Genomic DNA, 19084 nt, shown 5'->3' on the forward strand with positions numbered 1-19084 from the left:
GTAAGGAAGCGGCGCTTCCATGATGTCGCACCCCTCATTCGGTGCTGGATTCAGAAGGGCGCGCATGATAGGTGGTAAGAAAGCATCATTAGTGTATTTTCACGGGGCGCCAAAGGTGCACTCGGTCTCCCATCAGCCGCAGACCTTCTGCTTAGCTTTGGGAGCGAGAATCTGTGTTTGGCCTCGTTCCCAGGGCAGCTTGCTAGGTCTAGGTCTGCCTTGAGCACCGAGCTGATCACTTGGTGCTCGACTTGTCTGTCTGTCGGTCATGTGACCCTCAGACCCCACTATAAATACAGGCAGCCTGCTGGCCACAGGTTGCCTGTTAATTCTAGGTTCCTGGCTATTTGTTGGTCTACTGATTACTCACCTGATCCTGTTCCCTGATGATCCTTTGCCTGCTCCTCCTGTACTGCGCATCCCTCCTGGTATTGTGACCTCGGCTCCCATCTGACTACTCTTTGCGGAATCCTCTGGTACTCGTCTACTCTCTTGGTATTTGACCCCGGCTTCTCCTGACCATTCTTTGTTTAACCCTTTGTACTGCGTAGCTCTCTTGGTTCTGACCCGGTCCATTCACATTCTGTTATTTGTCTGTCTTACCAGCACGTATCCTAAGTTAGGGACTGCAGTCTAGTTGTCCCCTGTCATTCAGACTTGCTAGGCAAGTAGGCAGGGCCAGGAATGAGGGTGGAGCGCAGTGGTCACTATCCTTTCCCCTGTGTGTAGTGTACGTGACCATCACATGTATATTACCAACCCAAAGAGTATGTAAATGTTTTCATAAGGGCAATCTGTGTTCTATCATTAATCATCATTAGTCATTAATAGTGATGAGTGGCAGGAGTCATATTTAAATTCAAGTTATTTCATGAATATTTAGTAGAATATTCCTCGAATATTTGCAAATTCGAATTTTCGTTAGTAGTGTTGATTGCGAATTTTCTTTATGCGAATATTCGCAATGCAAATTTTCGTAATAAGAATCAATGAGATTGTGAAAACTCAGATGGTATATTCTAACCCCCGGGGACGCTTGTCGGGGAGGGGTATGCCAAAGTGGAACAACTGTACAGATTTAAAAAAAAAAAGACGAATATTCTAAAAAACAAATATATGAGTTTTTTTTTTTAGAATATTCATAATATTCTAAAACAAGAATATAAAGCAATATAGCAAATTATTATATTACAAAAATTCGCATTACGAAAATTTTCATTTCAAAAGTCGCCTTATGAAAATTTGCAATCAACACTACTCCTAAAGTCAAAGATATTGCAGCCTTCTCATTGGCCCACAAGCTAGGAGCAGGGAGGGATTATGTGTACTGATAAAAAAAAAACTTTAATATTCGCTATATTGCTATATATTCTTGTTTTAGAATATTATGAATATTCTAAAAAAACTAATATATAGCAATATAGAGAATATTCGAAAAAAAATAATACAGAGCAATTTAGCTAATATAGTGCTATAATCTTCTTTGTCTAATAGTTGTAATTTTTTTCTCATCTGAAGTTCAGATTGGAAAAAAATTACAACTATAAAAAAAGATTATAGCACTATATTAGCTAAATTGTTCTACATCCGTTTTTTTTATATTCGCTATATTGCTATATATTCTTGTTTTAGAATATTACGAATATTCTAAAAAAAGAATATATAAATTTTTTAGAATATTTGTCTTTATTATTTTTATCTGTACAGTTGTTCCACTTTGGCAAACTCCTCCCCGACAAGCATCCTCATCACCATGGGAACGCCTGGGAGTTAGAATATACCATCGGATCTGAGTTTTAATGATCTCTTTGATTCGCATTACAAAAATTTGCATTACGAAAATTCACAATCAATACTACTCCTAAAGTCAAAGATATTGCAGCCTTCTCATTGGCCCACAAGTTAGAAGCAGGGAGGGATCATGCGTACTGATTAAAAAAAAATCTTGAATATTCAAAATTACGAATATATATATCACTATATTCTAAATATTTGCGAATTCTCAAAGTGCCGATAGTCGCAATAAAGACTCGTAATTTGAATATTCGGGATCAACACTAATCATGAACACATTGTGGGTGAATTGCAGTTAACTGTAAGTGTATTACCCCAAATTGCTTTCCTTCACCTGTGCTTGGTGGGGGAAACCATAGGACGTACATGTGAAGCATGACAAAAAGTAGCAAGCCGCTTGCAGTTTGCACAGTTCAGCTACAACATTTACATAACTCTCACTGAAGGATATGCACAATTATATGGTGGTAAATTGCTTCACATGACAAATTTTCCTAAATTTATTAAATGAATGGCGTATGCAGAATCACTTATATATTTAAAAATGATACTCATCTTACAAATTGAGTGTTAAAATAGCTTTTCACTTGGACCATTGTACTGTTCACGCCAATGTCGGCTGCTTGTTGGTTCGGATTTGTGCCGTTGTGTTCCGTGACGGTTCATTTAGCCACTGCTCATTGTATCCTGGTCCCATTTACTAGTGGTGTGAATTGTGCCTTTGTGTTTGTACCACTTCTCAGTTCTGTATTGCAAGGGTTACTCTTCCCCTTGTTGCGTGTGTCTTTTCAACTAATAAGTTTGTCTAGTCCTGGCTCCTGTCCTGATTTCTCTGTCAGTTTGGTGGATGTCTCTTTAGTGCTATGACCTGCCCTGGTTGTGCAATCATGTCTTTCATGTCTGTCCTGCAACATATCTTGCTTTGGTTTGTTTGGTATCTGTTTGTTCTGCAGTGTCTGTACTGTGTCCTTCAGCAGCAGAGTGAAAGCCTTGTGCTTTCTTCCTCTGAAATGTCTTAACCACTGCTGTCCAGTATCCACTATGTGTGTCTGGGTTACATAACTCTGTTTTTGTCGTCAAAATTCCCGAAGTCTGTATGTCTGACTCTTGTGCATTCTGTGTCTGCTTGCCAGTATGCAGCTTTTACTGAGTGTGTACAGTCGTAGCCAACAGTTTTGAGAATTACACAAATATTAGTTTTCACAAAGTTTGCTGCTAAACTGCTTTTAGATCTTTGTTTCAGTTGTTTCTGTGATGTAGTGAAATATAATTACACGCACTTCATACGTTTCAAAGGCTTTTATCGACAATTACATGACATTTATGCAAAGAGTCAGTATTTGCAGTGTTGGCCCTTCTTTTTCAGGACCTCTGCAATTCGACTGGGCATGCTCTCAATCAACTTCTGGGCCAATTTCTGACTGATAGCAACCCATTCTTTCATAATCACTTCTTGGAGTTTGTCAGAATTAGTGGGTTTTTGTTTGTCCATCCACCTCTTGAGGATTGACCACAAGTTCTCAATGGGATTAAGATCTGGGGAGTTTCCAGGCCGAGCCACTTAGTTATCACTTTTGCCTTATGGCCCGGTGCTCCATTGTGCCGGAAAATTCATTGTTCTTCACCAAACTGTTGTTGGATTGTTGGAAGAAGTTGCTGTTGGAGGGTGTTTTGGTACCATTCTTTATTCATGGCTGTGTTTTTGGGCAAAATTGTGAGTGAGCCCACTCCCTTGAATGAGAAGCAACCCCACACATGAATGGTCTCAGGATGCTTTACTGTTGGCATGACACAGGACTTATGGTAGCGCTCGCCTTTTCTTCTCCAGACAAGCCTTTTTCCTGATGCCCCAAACAATCGGAAAGAGGCTTCATCGGAGAAATATGACTTTGCCCCAGTCATCAGCAGTCCATTCACCAAATTTTCTGCAGAAGATCAATCTGTCCCTGATGTTTTTTTTGGAGAGAAGTGGCTTCTTTGCTGCCCTTCTTGACACCGGGCCATCTTCCAAAAGTCTTCGCCTCACTGTGCGTGCAGATGCGCTAACACCTGCCTGCTGCCATTTCTGAGCAAGCTCTGCACTGGTGGCACTCTGATCCCGCAGCTGAATCCTCTTTAGGAGACGATCCTGGCGCTTGCTGGACTTTCTTGGATGCCCTGAAGCCTTCTTAACAAGAATTGAACCTCTTTCCTTGAAGTTCTTGATGATCCTATAAATTTTTGATTGAAGTGCAATCTTAGTAGCCACAACATCCTTGCCTGTGAAGCCATTTTTATGCAACGCAATGATGGCTGCACGTGTTTCTTTGCAGATCACCATGGTTAACAATGGAAAAACAATGATTTCAAGCATCACCCTCCTTTTAACAGGTCAAGCCTGCCATTTTAACCCAATCAGCCTGACATAATGATCTCCAGCCTTGTGCTCGTCAACATTCTCACCTGAGTTAACAAGACGATTACTGAAATGATCTCAGCAGGTCCTTTAATGACAGCAATGAAATGCAGTGGAAAGGTTTTTTGGGGATTAAGTTAATTTTCATGGCAAAGAAGGACTATGCAATTCATCTTATGACTCTTCATAACATTTTGGAGTATATGCAAATTGCTATTATAAAAACTTAAGCAGAAACTTTTCCAATTTCCAATATTTATGCAATTCTCATAACTTTTGGCCACGACTGTACATATTCCTGTAGCTCTTTAGTGTGTGAATAGGTTCCTGTGGCTCTTACTGAGTGTGAATGGGTTCCTGCAGCTCTTACTGAGTGTGATAGGATTCGTATGACAGCTCAGGCCCATTTATGTAAAGGAGTAGTGCTAGGTTTAAAAGTTATACTTACTCACATAATAGGGGATAACTAACTGATTGGTGGGGTTCCACTGCTGCAACCCCCACGAATGAAGAGAATGGGGCTGCTGTTTAACCAGTATGTGTTGCAAACAATGGTTGTGGATCCACTGTTCCAACCAATAGATTTGGCTATGGGCTACACCTAAGGGTGTTATCCTGGTGGATCCCTGGTATTAACCCTTTAATCCCTATACTTGGATCTGGTCTTCGCTGCAGGGAAGGCACCAGACTACTACCTCTTGATGTAGGTTAGATGCTGACTCAAGGGGATCAAAGACACCAGTGCAGGGCACTGAGGGAACTGGTGAACTCGTAGACAATAACATCATGAGATCAGGGCGAATAGAGTAGGTGTGAATCTGTGAAACAGTCCAAAAGTCAGGGAACATGGGACAGGTTCAGAATCTGGAAATCAGGCAGAAGTTGGTAGATGGGCAGATAAATGGATTGCAGCACCTTTGTAAAATTTAGCAAGGTAGAAAGACCCATTGATCAGGCATACCTCTCAAGGAAGAGGTACCTTAAATACCCACAGAATTCCATCAATTGACTGGTGCAACTAGTGTTCAGGTGTGCTGGCCCTTTAAGGGCCAGGGAATACGTGTGCCCTGTGGAACACAAGAAGAGGCCTAGCAGTGTCCTGCATTGTGGGACACTAGAGTTTGGCAGCTTGTCCCGCTGTTGGAGGGCCCCAACTGCCAGGCAGAAGCTAGGTGAGTGATGTGGTGCCTGTGCCTGCCCCAGATAGAGGAACGGCGGCAGACACAGAGTACCATCATGACAGCCTGAATGGAGCATTAGGTGGAGCATATGCGGTACGGATCCATTTATTTGCTACGGGATGGGTAGAAATAGCTAAGTTCAGTGCTCAGCAATCTCTGTCAGCCCTCAACCCGCCACTCAATTCAGGTGAGATAATGGAACCTGCATTTGTGAAATACGTGGTGATCTCAGAAGTCGAACCCTCATTGATTAGTTATCCTCTGTCCTGTAGATGGGAAGAATTTATAAATGTGGTGAAGCCCCTTTAAGTTTAGAGTGAGCTGCACTGCTCATGGACAAGAGTGACACTGCTTCTGACCTTTTTCTCTAATCTCATAAACCCCTTTTCGTCTTAACAGGAACATTCAACATACTGTGCCAGCATCTGATCTTTCTTTACAATCTGATTTCCTTCTTTCCATGTATTTCAGGTGTTAGATCAGTGAATATATTTAATCTTTAAAGTCATTTTAGTCTTCTTAATTCCTTTGTCTCGAATGCTTGTTACTAAGCAGTTCCTACTCCTTACAATATAGAAATCTCAGCACAAAGAAATAAAGGCAGATACCATGGTTTACACTTTTACTGATAATTACCCCTTTAACTAGATTTAATGGAGAAGTAGTGAAATGATACAGGACAGGAGTAATTTATTTTCTCTCAAAATCCGCTGACACGTCTTCATATAATGCGTTGTATTAAATGTCACGCAATCAGAAATGTATTAGATGCATCACTGGATGACGGGAGATAATGAAGAACTCTGTGGACATTTTCCTGGACACGGTAGCACCCCTGGGTTGCATTATCAAGATTAAACATCAGGATAGGGAGCATTGTTGTAAACTGAATGGAGTGATATTATTTTGATGTCATTACAATATGCAAGAACGTTCAGCAATCTGGTAAGAGACATGAGATGAATACTTATGCAGAGATCAGTGATCTTTTCAAGCAGCACAGCATATGTGCTCAACCCTGAAGATGGGCAAGGGTGGGGGGACATTTAACACGAGAATATGAATAATGCTATGTGCAAAAGAGATAATGAGTATGTTATAAAGAAACTCCATCGAGACTATTAAAATGTGCATGGGCGCTTGAGTGTTCTGCATGTCCCTCTTCTGCATCAGCACATTAGACTGAAACATTGTTATAACTTCCTGTTGCAGCTTCCAGCATTTAGTGCAAATCTAGATTTGCTGAAGCTCTTTAACAGGTGGCACAGGTCTATGAATTGAAAAAGCATATGTTGTATAAAAATACATAAATGTCATAGTTCCTTACTCTCATGGAATTTCCTGGTGTGTCTCTGCTGACATTATAGATGGTTAGGCTGTCTGATGGCACTCTATTTGTAATGCTGATGGCACTATTTATTAATAGATGTACATTGGCTATCTTTATTGGAGCTTGGCCTGTACTTTTGGGTAAGGTTTAAAAGAGTTTCTGAGAATTTTTGAACTGATGACCTATCTGATCAGTGGGGACCTGACACTTGGGACCCCCGGCGATCAGTTGTTTGAGAAGGCACCGATGCATGCAGTAGCACCACGGCCTTCTCTCAGCTCACCAAGCACAGCCATGTACACCCGTCCATTTGATAGCGGTTTTACTCGATATGACAGCTCCGCCCATTCGCTTCATTGGAGCTGAGCTGCGCTTAGGGCATGTGACCAATGAATGTGACGTCACATTGTCTAGAAAAAGCTGAGACAAGACCGCGGCGGTACTGCGAGCACTGGTGCCTTCTCAAACAGCTAATCGCCGGGGGTCCCAGGTGTCAGGCCCCACTGATCAGATAGGTCATCAGTTCAAAAACCTTGGAAAACCCCTTTAAATAATTATTCTTAAAAGTAGACAAATATACAAATATGGTATTGCCTGATATGGGCGGACATAAGATAAACGCAATGTTGACTTACAAAATGGTACAAAAATTAGAAATAACTGAATTTCTTGCAGATTCAATTCAGGTTCAAATAAATTTGACCCAAATCTAAAGTGCCCCATTTGTCCAGAAAAAAACATGTATAACACTCTGGAATCTCCTAGGACTATATCCAACCCCTTTCAAGCTCTTTAACGCCAAGACACCATCAGCATTATCAGAGTGACAGTGACATATACTGAATGTCTATGGGTAAATGGATAGTGGCCAGTTAAAGATTACAGGTATAGGTATCAGCTATCCTCAATAGTAACAGACAGTGATACATAAAGCAACTTCATAAGAACAAAAAGGCAGAGAGAGGAAGAAAAGTAATGACTAAGAATGAAAAAGAGGAAAGAAAAGGAAGGAGTGAAGTGTTGCTGGGGTTCCCACACCAGGGGAAGAATAGAGAGCTAGGAACCTCAGGAGTAAAAGAAGGAAGCAAGTCCCAATCATGAGTTAGCATAAGAGAGCTAATGGCAGCATGCATGTTGCCTGTTGGCCATACAGTTATCCTCATGGGAAGTGCATTAACTGCCAAAATGGACAATTTTGTTTATTTCGCAAACTATAGCTATATAAGTAAGAAAGCTAAAAAAAAAGTAAAGGTGAAGTCGGTGGTTTTATGGTTGAAATTATTTTAGTCTGGTTAAATGCTATTTGATAAACCATACTAATATGTCATATAGTAAGCATTTAAAACAAAGGAAAAGGATCTCAATCAACGTAAGAAAAGCTGCTGCTGTCACGCTCTAATGTGGGAGGGAAACCCCATACCGAACATAGGAGGGAAAGGGGAAAGAAAATAAGGCCTGAAAACTAGGGAAGGAAGATGGACACCTCCTAGTGAAAACCATAACCAAAGCCCTGACTGGCTACCAGTATGAACAGAACCAAAAGGCAAAAGGTAAGTGAGTTCATATACAGGACCCTGGTACTAATGACAGGAATGAGACAACCTGTTTCTCCAAAAGGAAGGATGAACGGGAGTCTCCATGAGGCCTAATACAAAACAACAAGGAAATGCAACACACAGAAAAGTCTAAATAAAATACAAAAGGGAAATGTAACACGTCCAAGAAGCTATGGCAGCACCAGGACCTCAGCCGAGATCCAAACACCAGATATCCACCGGTTCAACTGAACCTATACACCGCACAGAATTGTGGGAGTAACAACTATAAATTAGTGTTGAGCATGAATATTTGAATTGCAAATTCTAATCGCAAATATCGCCACTTCCAGAATTAGAGAATATTTAGAATATAGTGCTATATATTCGTATTTGTGACTAGTGTTGATCGTGAATATTCTAATCGCAAATGTTTTGCAAATTTATCGCAAATTTTTTGAGAATATCGGCACTTAGCAACATCCATAGCAACCAATAGTAAAGTTGCCTATCCCTTAGTGTTGATCGCGAATATTCTAATCGTGAATTTTTATCGCAAATATATTACATTGCTGATTTTCGTAATGAAGTAAAAAAATAACTGGAGAGCATGAGTTTTCGAATTTGCTAATTTATGGCGAATATTCGGCCAAAAATTTGCAAAATATTGCAAATTCTAATATTGCCTATGCCGCTCATCACTACTATAAATAGGGAAAGCTAAATGACCACATTAGCAACACCTGGAAGTTAAGGATGTGGCCAGTACCATAAACAACACAGATGCCTATTGATCCATAAGGTAAACATGTCAAATCAGACCACGTGTTGCCAGTCTCAAAGATCTCCTGCCACTCACTTTCGCTAGGACATTCGTATGTCTCGGTACATCAGTGACAGCTGAACTTTGTTGGAGAGCAGCATAAGTTAAAGTTTTCAGAGGGTGGAGCAGAATACATAGAAATAGGACTGAATGCAATGTATGTACTGGTAAATGACTATTGTTCGCTGAATTGCTAGACTTGTACAGGTAAACATAACATATATTATGAATCATGGACCAATGTACAATGCCCCAGTAGGGCACAGATATTAAAGGGGTTCTCTTGTTTCATAATATTTTTTTTTATCTGCCATGAGTACCCCAGACACCTCATCTAATTTCCCCATATATTTGTATTTCATGTCCGCATCTTCCCCTGTTCTTTGCATGGATAACTTTGTGCTTCCTTCTGTGTCTTCTAACCAAACCCAGCATGCTTTGCTCTGTAATGTTTCACAGGGCTTTCTCTGCCTGGTTAACATAAAAATGGGAGGTGTAGGGGGCATGACTACTGCAGAGATAACAGTGTAGCAGGAGGAGCAAGCCCTGTGACACATTGTGTAAAGCAGAAAATCCAACAGGAAGTGGAAGAAAACAGGAAGTTCTGCTTGTACACATCCTGCCAGGAGGCAGTGATGCCAAGAAAAGGGGAAGGAAAGTGTTGACATAAAAATAGGCACGTAGGGCAAAAAAAAATAAGTTTTTGGTGTAGTCTGGGCAGAGAAAAAAATCATTATGAAACCAAAGAACCCCTTTAAGTACTGTATGTGCTAAAAGTAAATTAGCAAACATCCATTTATTTTGATAATTTTTACACAAGGAGTAGTACCTCAGTGCCATAAAAGGCTGATTTTATGTAATAATCGTGATTTTATATTAGACTTTTTTTTAAAGTATTTGTAATATCATATTTGGCAGTGCTTTAAAAGCAAGGACATAATAATCTATCACTGTTTACTTACTTTCCTATGTTTAAAAGAACACTAAACCTACAAATGAATGATACATGCAAGTATACAGGAGAACATCTTGCCCACTTAGGATTTTCTGTAAGTTCCTAAAACAGTCTTGTAGAAGTCCTGCAGAGCACACAGCGGTTAAACTCTTACAGATATCTTCCTTTTTAGCTGGTAAATGTCTGATAAAGTTGGACTTATCCAAGAGGTTGGCTTTAATAGTTCTTGTGTCCTGCACTGTTGGCAGAGCAGGGGAGGGAGGCTTGTGCTGTAGGCATTTGTCGTGCAACCAAACACAGGATCATGAGGATGAGGTAGACATAGCGGATCTCCTGGAATAAGTAAAGAAGAATTCATTAGGTTTTTTTCTATTCTTACATGCAGTTGTATCAAAAGAATAGAGATTAAGGGAAGTGTTTTGTGCTTTTCTGTTCATTCTTTTAATTCTTGGTATCTTTTCACTATTTCCTTGAACTTCTTGACCATAAATCGACATTTCTATGATAAATATCCTTCCTATATAGAAACACATAGTAATATGCATATTCATGTATTCATGTTGTACACTGTGTCAATTTGGTTCATATTCTTAAAGGGATTGTCCATGACAAGAATTTATTCTCACGCACATGACAGGAGATATGTCTAATCAGCAAGAATCTGACTGCTGGGTCCCACCACGAATCACAAGAATGGAGACTCATGCTTCCCAGTTTGTATGGAGCAGAAGCATAAAAAAATTAAGACACTCATGTGTCCGCCAATCTATTCAACTCTACTGGATGGCCAAAGAAAGCTGAGTACAAGCACTCAACTATATTCGGTAGTCCCACAGAGGAGTTGCGGATGCACATGCATGTCAGCCACTTCATTCAAATGGGGTACATGAGGTCCCATTCTCGTGATTGACAATGTCACCAGTGGACGGACCACAGCTGACCAGACTTTTATCCCCCTTCCTGTAGACGGTGTGAGACAGTCACAGGTAAAGTGATTGATGGCAGGTATTTTCCCCCCAGAATCCTGTCATATGCAGCTTAAGCTCCAGGGAGTGCCTAGTATGTAGCGGAAAGCCCAAGCTTTCCTGAGGTGGCTTTGTAAAAAGCCAACATAGGGCCTGGGGGTTTGGATTGGAGAAGAGTTGGGCGGGTTCCCCAATCCACAGTCCACTTCTGACAAGAGATCTAGCTTGCTGCTTGATTAGCTACACCTGTAGCACTTTCATAAAGACGCTGGGTCAGAGAGTGAGCTGAGAGAGACCTGGATCTGATATGCTGGTGCATATGAGTAGCTTGCTGTGATGAACTACAAGGCTGACAGTGCCATGTTTAGGACAGTTACTGAAACACTGTTTAGATAGTGCTCAGACAAGCAGGTTTTCTTTTGTGTTTTTGCCTAAAACGTAAAGGCCTTTTGTTTTTGCTATTTTAAACCACAATAAAGTGGGACTTTCTTTGGACTTCATCCCAAGTGTCACTGTCTCTGACTGTTCGCAAGCCGGCCAATCCTGCCTCTACCAGAGCTGATTCCCACAACGGGTATAAGTTCTTGTAATAGGACAACCCTATGCCCCCATTGTCTGATAGGTGCGGGTCACACTGCTGGGACCTGCACCTATCTTCTAACTGGAACCCTTAAAGTAATGGAGGGCACACTGCGCATGCATTTATGTGGGGCTGCTGAAAATAGCCGAGCGCTGGTTCAGCTATTTCCATCAGGCCCATAGAAGTGAATGAAAGCAGTGGCCAGTCATGTGCAGTGTGCTCCCATTCACTTCTATGGTTAGAGCGCTTGGTGGTGGCCGGACCGGAGTCCTCCAGCCACCACTTTGTCCCGCTCCATTCTCGATATAGGTGCAGGTGCAGAGGTGGGACCTGCACCTATCAAACAATGGGGTCATATCCTAGCGATATGTCCCCATTGTCTCAAATGAGACAACCCCTTTAAACATCTTGCAGGACTACATCTCTCAATATGCAATTGCCAAACACCCGGAGGTCAATAACAGCTTGTTATGTCTTATATAATGGCTTATATAATGGGCAACTTAAATACTGTAGTATATCATTCACAAATTAATATCATTAGCCTCCTTATCTGTAAAGGGGAAGGGTTTATAGAGAACCACTGTGAAATCTGTTTATTATTGTCCTCTTAATGAGCAGCTATTATTGGATTTATTCTTGACCGTATTCTTTCGAACCACAGCAGCCTCTCACCACATGGGTATTTGCTGCAAGGCTTTGAAATGTAACTATGGAAACCAGAGGACTTGACAATAGTAGCGTGTCCATCCATTCACGGTGTTGCTCTGGCCGCCTGGTGCTGCTGCGATGCCACCGGTGTATTACTGGTTCTTGTATCTGCAAAAATATAGCAACAAGTTTAACATATCTGATTTACACTGGAGTGGCGGTATTATGTCTGATATCACTTGCAGGAATTAAAGAACTGCTTGGAAAAGGTTAATGGAGGAAACTGTGCTTACTACCAAGCCATGGATTCAAATAGATCTAAAACAGAGAATGGGTTTATAAAAAATATATTTTCTAAACCATAGAGAATACAGGGAGAATATGCAGGAATATGAACGAGAACGAGAACGAGAAGTTTGTAAAATACAGCAATCTGCAAGGAAACACTGTATATTATTAATTTTGGATTATAAAGTGTTTTATAAGTGATCTCAATTCTTTAGAAGGGCTTTCACTAGGAAATTTACAGCTAAAACTGGCACAAAGCCTTGTAGGGATAGCTCATCTGAATGTAATGATACCTTTCAGTTAGGGATCGACTGCTTCATTCTGAAAAAAGAGTACTTTTAATCCATATGCAAATGAGCAATTACGTGCACTGAAGGCGGGTCTAGGCTACTCTGTGCACCCTTCCAGCACAAAAAAAACTTCTTATAATGTGTGCCAGTGCCCAAAGTAACCCGTTATGTGTGCCAGTACAAAAATGTCCCCTTCTTTGTGCCAGTGCAAAAAATACCCCCTCTTAGAGTAGAGCCAGTGTCCCCATAGTGCTCCCCATAATGTATGCCAGTATAAAAATATGTCTCCTTATGAGTGCCTGTACAAAATACCCCTGTTTTGTGCCACCAGTAGACAAAATGCCCCCATAGTGCTACTCTCTTCCCCGATATTGGCCCAACAGCCCCCCCCCCCCCCCATAGGTGCTAGATTATTTTTTTAAGCCTTTTTATCCTATTTATGGCTTGTGAATATTAAGACTGGGTTTTCATGCAGCAGGAGGCAGAGAAATTACATATTGTTTTGGTGCTTCACTTGTGTCTGTTGGGAAATCACAGCAGTTCAAGGCAAACCACTATGTTTTTGCAATGTCGCGCTCTACTACCCAGTCAAATACAGTTTGCAAATAGGCTAATTACTACATGAATATCTATTTAATTCCATAGTTTATATACTATGGCACAGCCACTAAGTACAATTATCTTTTACTGCATTCACCACTAGGGGGAGCATAGTGAAGACAGATTTGCAGATATGTTTCGTAATAAACTCCTTAGCTCCCCCTAGTGACAGCTGCAGGCAGTCAGAAATGTATCACTTATGACTGTATTAAGAGAAGCTGGGATTTTGAGGCTCTGCATAGAAAAATAAACAGTTAAAAGAAACTTTAATTACATGTGTTCTCTGCATGCCAAGCTTTAGATGCTTAATAACAGCACCATGTGTTTCATTTTTACAGAGGAGATTGTAGAAGGGAAAAGTGCCATCCTTATTGGGATGAGTCAGTGGAACTCCAATGACTTAGTTGAACAGATTGAAACAATTGGGAAGTTGGAGGAAAGCCCAGGTAAGAGTGCCTTTAATATAACCTCACCTTGAGAAATGTAAGCAGCCACAACTTTTTAAGAGCCATAACTTTTTTTTTATCTTAGACATAGCCATATCAGGGCTTTTTTTTGCAGGACAAGTTGTATATCTAATGACACCATTTCATGTGCTTTACAAACTATATATTGTGAAAATGTAAATAAAAATTGTGTGGTTAAACAGGAAAAACAGGCAAATTACCGTTTATTTTTTGGGTTTTGTTTTTTGAATTTCAATGTGTGGTAAAATTTACATGTTAACCTTATTCTGTGGATCAGTACAATTATATTTTTATTATTTTTCTGTAGTTTATTATATGTTTTTTTTTTTTTTTTTTTATAAAACTTGTTTATTTTATTTTCATAGCATCAAAACAAGTCAGTAGGTTACAGGGAATAATGTAACATGGAAGAGGTACATGATACTCAGTAGCATAGAATACAAGCATATATAGAGGAAGTAAGCACATTTGTGACCAACCGGCGAAAGCCGGGTATAGTGTCCAATGAGGCTGACCACATTCAATTCAGATTGTGTATCATAGCGCTATCCAGACCGGTTCAAAGGCCTATAACTGTAAATGGACCTATCTAAACCTAGGAAGCACTAATGTACTTTGATCTAAAATGTCAATGGCAGTCATATAATCATGGGCAAAAAGGGGCCTAGAAAGCCTGGGATTCATGTGGTTTATGGCTACGGGTACTGGAGGTAAAAAGTAAAAATAACCAAGGGAAGGAGTATGGTTATGTGTTGCTGGAAAACCGAAAGGTAGACCAAAGTGACCAACGCTTCAGGAAGGCTGGATGTGTGCGAGATTCCCAAGCAGAAAGCTCTTCAAAACGGTAGAGCTGGTCCACCTTAAGTTTCCATTGGTCAGTTGTTGGTAATGAAGTCTGGAGCCAATGTTTGGGAACAAGTAGGCGAGCAGCACTCAGGAGCTGCTTGAAGAGGTAGCTAGGGGGGGGTTGATTTGCGTCTGTAAAATGGGACAGCAGTGCTCCCAGTGGGGACATCTTCACGGATTCACGGCTTATCTGGTTGCTTAAGCGAAAAATGTCCGACCACCATTTGCTAATTACGGGGCAATTCCACCAAATATGGAGGAAGGTCCCAGTCTCCTCGGAACACCTCCAGCACTTGTCAGAAGAGAATTCAGTAAAATGGGTAGATCTAGATGGAGTTATATACCATTGAGTCAGTATTTTGTATCCATTTTCCTGAATGCGTACGCATCGGGAAGCCTTATGGGGAGTGTTGAATAAATCAGGCAGATCGTTGAATGGTATGGTTATCCCGGTTTCTCTTTCCCAGTGATGAATGAAAGATGGTTTCGCAATGAGTGGCGAGGTCCTCAGTTTGTTATGTATTTGCGATATTAGCTTTCTCGGGGGTTTGGGGTTGATGAGAAGAGCTTCGAACCAACCTATTGGTCGAAGAAGTTCCCCTTCGGTATTGTTCCGTAATAAAAAGGATCTAATGTGACGGATTAAAGTAAGGTCACATGGGTGGGGATTAAGTAAGTTATGTATGGCATCAATCTCAAGGGGTTTCCCCGTAGAGTCCAAGAGATTTCTTATGGGCAAGGAGGAAGATTTAACACGTTTGGAGGAGGATCGCAATAGAGTTGGGGAGGACGTGCCTAAGATATCTGCAACATTCAGTATAGGTGAAGGGAAGGGAACTGAGCAATGAGAAGAATTCAGCCATCTCCAAGCATCTATCGTTGCTTTCAAAATTGGGAAGTTTGATAGAGGTATATAGGGGGGAAATTGATGACCCAGTAAGACTGTCCGAAACGGAATGTCAAGTATGCTTTGTTCAAGGCTCACCCAAGGTTTGTTAGTAGGGTTACGGAGCCAGTCGACTGCTCTAGCTAACCTTATTGCTATCCCATAAAGTTCTGGGTCTGGGAGGCCGATACCGCCTAACTGGCGTGGGTGGGCTAAGAGTTTGTATGAGAGTCTGGCTTTCTTGCCATTCCATATGAAAGTTCTGAACTTTTGTTTCAAAGATGTGTAGAAGGATTTGGGTAAGGGGATAGGGAGGACCTGTTGGAGGTATGTGAGACGCGGTAAGATCAATGAGGTGAGAAGGTTTTTACGTCCAAACCAGGATAGCATGGGTGCCCTAGTCTGTAAATTGTCTATAGCTTTAAATAGAGAGTTTTTAAGGGGGATGTAGTTTAGGGAGAAGAGGTCTGAGATTTGAGGGCCGATTTTAACTCCCAGATAGGTGATGGTTGGGGAAGACCAATTAAAAGGGGAGTTTTCCATCAGTATGGACTTAGTAAGAGTGGATATTCCTAACGTAAGGATCAGCGATTTGCTAGTGTTTATCTTAAAGTTAGAAATGGAACTATAGTGTTGTAAATGGTTTTGTATGTGGGGTAGAGAAGTAGTGGGATTTGTTGTCATGATCATAACATCATCGGCGAAAGCCGCAATTTTGTGGTCTCTTCCTCCCAAAGTAGTACCTTTAATATTATGATCATTCCGAAATGTAGATAAAAGGGGTTCCATTGCCAGAACAAATAGGAGGGGAGACAAGGGGCAACCTTGGCGGGTACCGTTGTGTATGTGGAAGGGCAAGGAGAGACTACCATTAACCATTACCAGGGCTGTGGCCTGTGCATACATAGCAAAGATCGCTTGAACAAAGGGACCAGGCAGGCCAAATCATAAAAGTACTTGTCTCAGATAAGTCCAATTGATTCTGTCAAACGCTTTTTCTGCGTCGGTACTAAGCAACAAGAGAGGAGAGGAGGTATGTTTAGCATAGCACATTGCATTGATAACTCTCGTAGTGTTATCTTTGCCCTCCCTATTACGGACAAAGCCCTACCTGGTCCCCATGTATCAAGGAAGGAAGGAAGTTTGCAAGCCGGTTGGCTAACATTTTAGCTAATAGCTTGAGATCTATATTTAAGAGGGAAATAGGTCTGTAGTTAGCGCAGAGTTTGGGATCTTTTCCTTCCTTGGGGATCAGTGCTATGTGTGCAGTTGTCATATCTCTAGAAAGGGCCTTACCTTGTAACGCAGAGTTGCATACCTCAAGAAGATGCGGGAGTAATTGGGTCTTAAAGGTTTTGTAATATGATGACGGGAGGCCGTCAGGGCCAGGACTTTTTCCCAAGGGCATTTGGGAGAGAGCTACCGAAAGCTCCTCGGTTGAAAAGGGAGCTGCTAGAAGAGTTTTCTGAGTATCGGTGAGTGTAGGGAGGGTATTCGCCTCAAGAAAGGAGGAGATTAGGGACAGATGAGTATCAGGGGATGAAGGGGATGGGATATTATAGAGCTCTTCATAGAATGTTCTGAATTGATCAGCTATTTGGTTTGTGGAGAAGGTGGTTTCACCCGTTGGGGAACTTAGCTGGTGTATGTAATTGCGTCCCTTCTCGCCTTAATTCTATTCATCAAGAACTTAGTGGTCTTATCGCCGTGAGCATAGAATTTATGCTGCGAGTTCAGATAGTATTTTGCGGATTTTGCATCCAATAAAGCTTTCAATTCTGCTCTAAGACTAGAGAGGTCTTGACGTTGAGAATCGGCTAATGAACGTTTGTGTAAAGTCTCGAGTTTTTTGATTTTAGTGAGGAGAGAGGCTATCTTTTGTTCCCTGAGCTTCTTAACGTAGGATCCAATGCTAATAAAGTGTCCCCTTATGAAAGGTTTATGTGCATCCCACAGGATTTGAGGGGAGAGAGATGGATCGGTGTTTAGTTTAAAGTATTCCTCTAGTAGGGAAGATATTTTTTTAATGATTTGGGGGTCTCCTATAATGGATTCGTTTAAACGCCAATTGAAGCGTGAGGTATTGCGCGTAGGGGACTTGACTGTGAGGAATACAGGGGCATGGTCAGATATATGAATAGATCCGATCTCAGCTGCCGAACAGTGCTGGAGGTGTTCCTTGGACACAAACAAGTAGTCGATACGGTGGTATGTATTGTGGACATGTGAAAAAAAGGTATAGTCTACCACACTAGGATGCAGGGTGCGCCATGAGTCAACCAGATGTAATTTCCAAAAAACATCCCTCACCCGTCTCAGTGAGTTCAGTGAGTGAGCTGATTTATGGGAGGATAAGTCAAGCTGTGGGTCAAACGCTATATTAAGATCGCCTCCCAACACAACAATACCTTCTTTGAAGGACTCAATGGTCGTATACATGTTGGAAATCCATGAAGTTTGTTTGGTGTTAGGGGCATACAAATTTATAAATGTGTATGTATGAGGGCCTATAGATCCTTTCACTAGAAGGTATCTCCCTTCTGGATCTTGAAGATGTTGCGAGTATTTAAATGGGACTTTTCTTCTAAAACCAATACTAACACCACCTGATGCTGATGAGTTACCACCACAATGGAACCACACAGGATAGTGTGAGAATTCCAGGTTGGGGTAATGATTAAACCTGAAGTGTGTCTCCTGGAGAAGCAACACATCCGATCCCTCTTTGTGTAACATCGCTAAAACTTGGCTTCTCTTAGAAGGAGAGTTAAATCCTCTCACGTTATAGGAGGCGATTCGTAGATCAGCCATGAGCGATTAGTGAGTGGGGAACGAGGCGTATCAATGTGTCAGTCCCCCAGGGGAGAGCACTTACCGGTAAGGTGTCAGTCGGATGGTCAGAAGAAATGGATAGGGTCCATAAGTTGGTGTGGGGTCCTCTACTGTGATGTGGCCCTTGTGTCATGTACTTTTATAACAAACCGGGGAAAAAAGTAAAACATTAGAACAAAGAAAAAAGAACATTTCAAGCATAGGGTCACCCCTAAACTAGACATCTTGGGGGGGATAAGGTCAACTGACCGAGTTATGTGCCGTCCAGCACAGTAATAAGCAGCCTACATGGGACGTTAAAGCCTTATGATAATAAAGAAGGTGTTGAGCATTTATGGAGAGAGACTATGAACTAGTGGTAGGAACTAGGCAAGTTTGCCATTGAAGATTATGCAAAGGCAATAGCAAATAGGCATGAAAAGTGAGATTATGTGACAGAAGCGAGCAGGTAACAGATCGCCATAAGGGATGGGAGAGTGGGAAGAATAAGTAAAACGGACAGACAGTAAGGTACTCTAAGAGGGTAAGACTTCTCCAGGAATCGCTGAAACAAGTCCAATCCGTAGGGTATCCGCCGTCGTCCGTTCTAAAATATAGGGAAAGAGTTCAGGAAGCAGGTTATGACAGTGGTAACACAGGATTGATCCTTGGTAGGTTTACTGGTCT

The 19084-nt window shown here is 41.4% G+C and overlaps 1 protein-coding gene across 1 annotated transcript in view; it reads left to right on the forward strand.

The window, feature by feature from the left end:
• The window catches only part of LOC122932882 (membrane-associated phosphatidylinositol transfer protein 3-like), a 787926-nt gene that overhangs the window by 369773 nt on the left and 399069 nt on the right, over positions 1-19084 (forward strand). The window contains exon 3 of the mRNA XM_044287536.1: positions 13726-13833. Coding sequence (XP_044143471.1) covers positions 13726-13833 — 108 coding nt within the window. The remainder of the gene's footprint in view (positions 1-13725; positions 13834-19084) is intronic.

This window comes from Bufo gargarizans, chromosome 3 (assembly GCF_014858855.1).
Source record: "Bufo gargarizans isolate SCDJY-AF-19 chromosome 3, ASM1485885v1, whole genome shotgun sequence".
Lineage (NCBI taxonomy): Eukaryota > Metazoa > Chordata > Amphibia > Anura > Bufonidae > Bufo > Bufo gargarizans.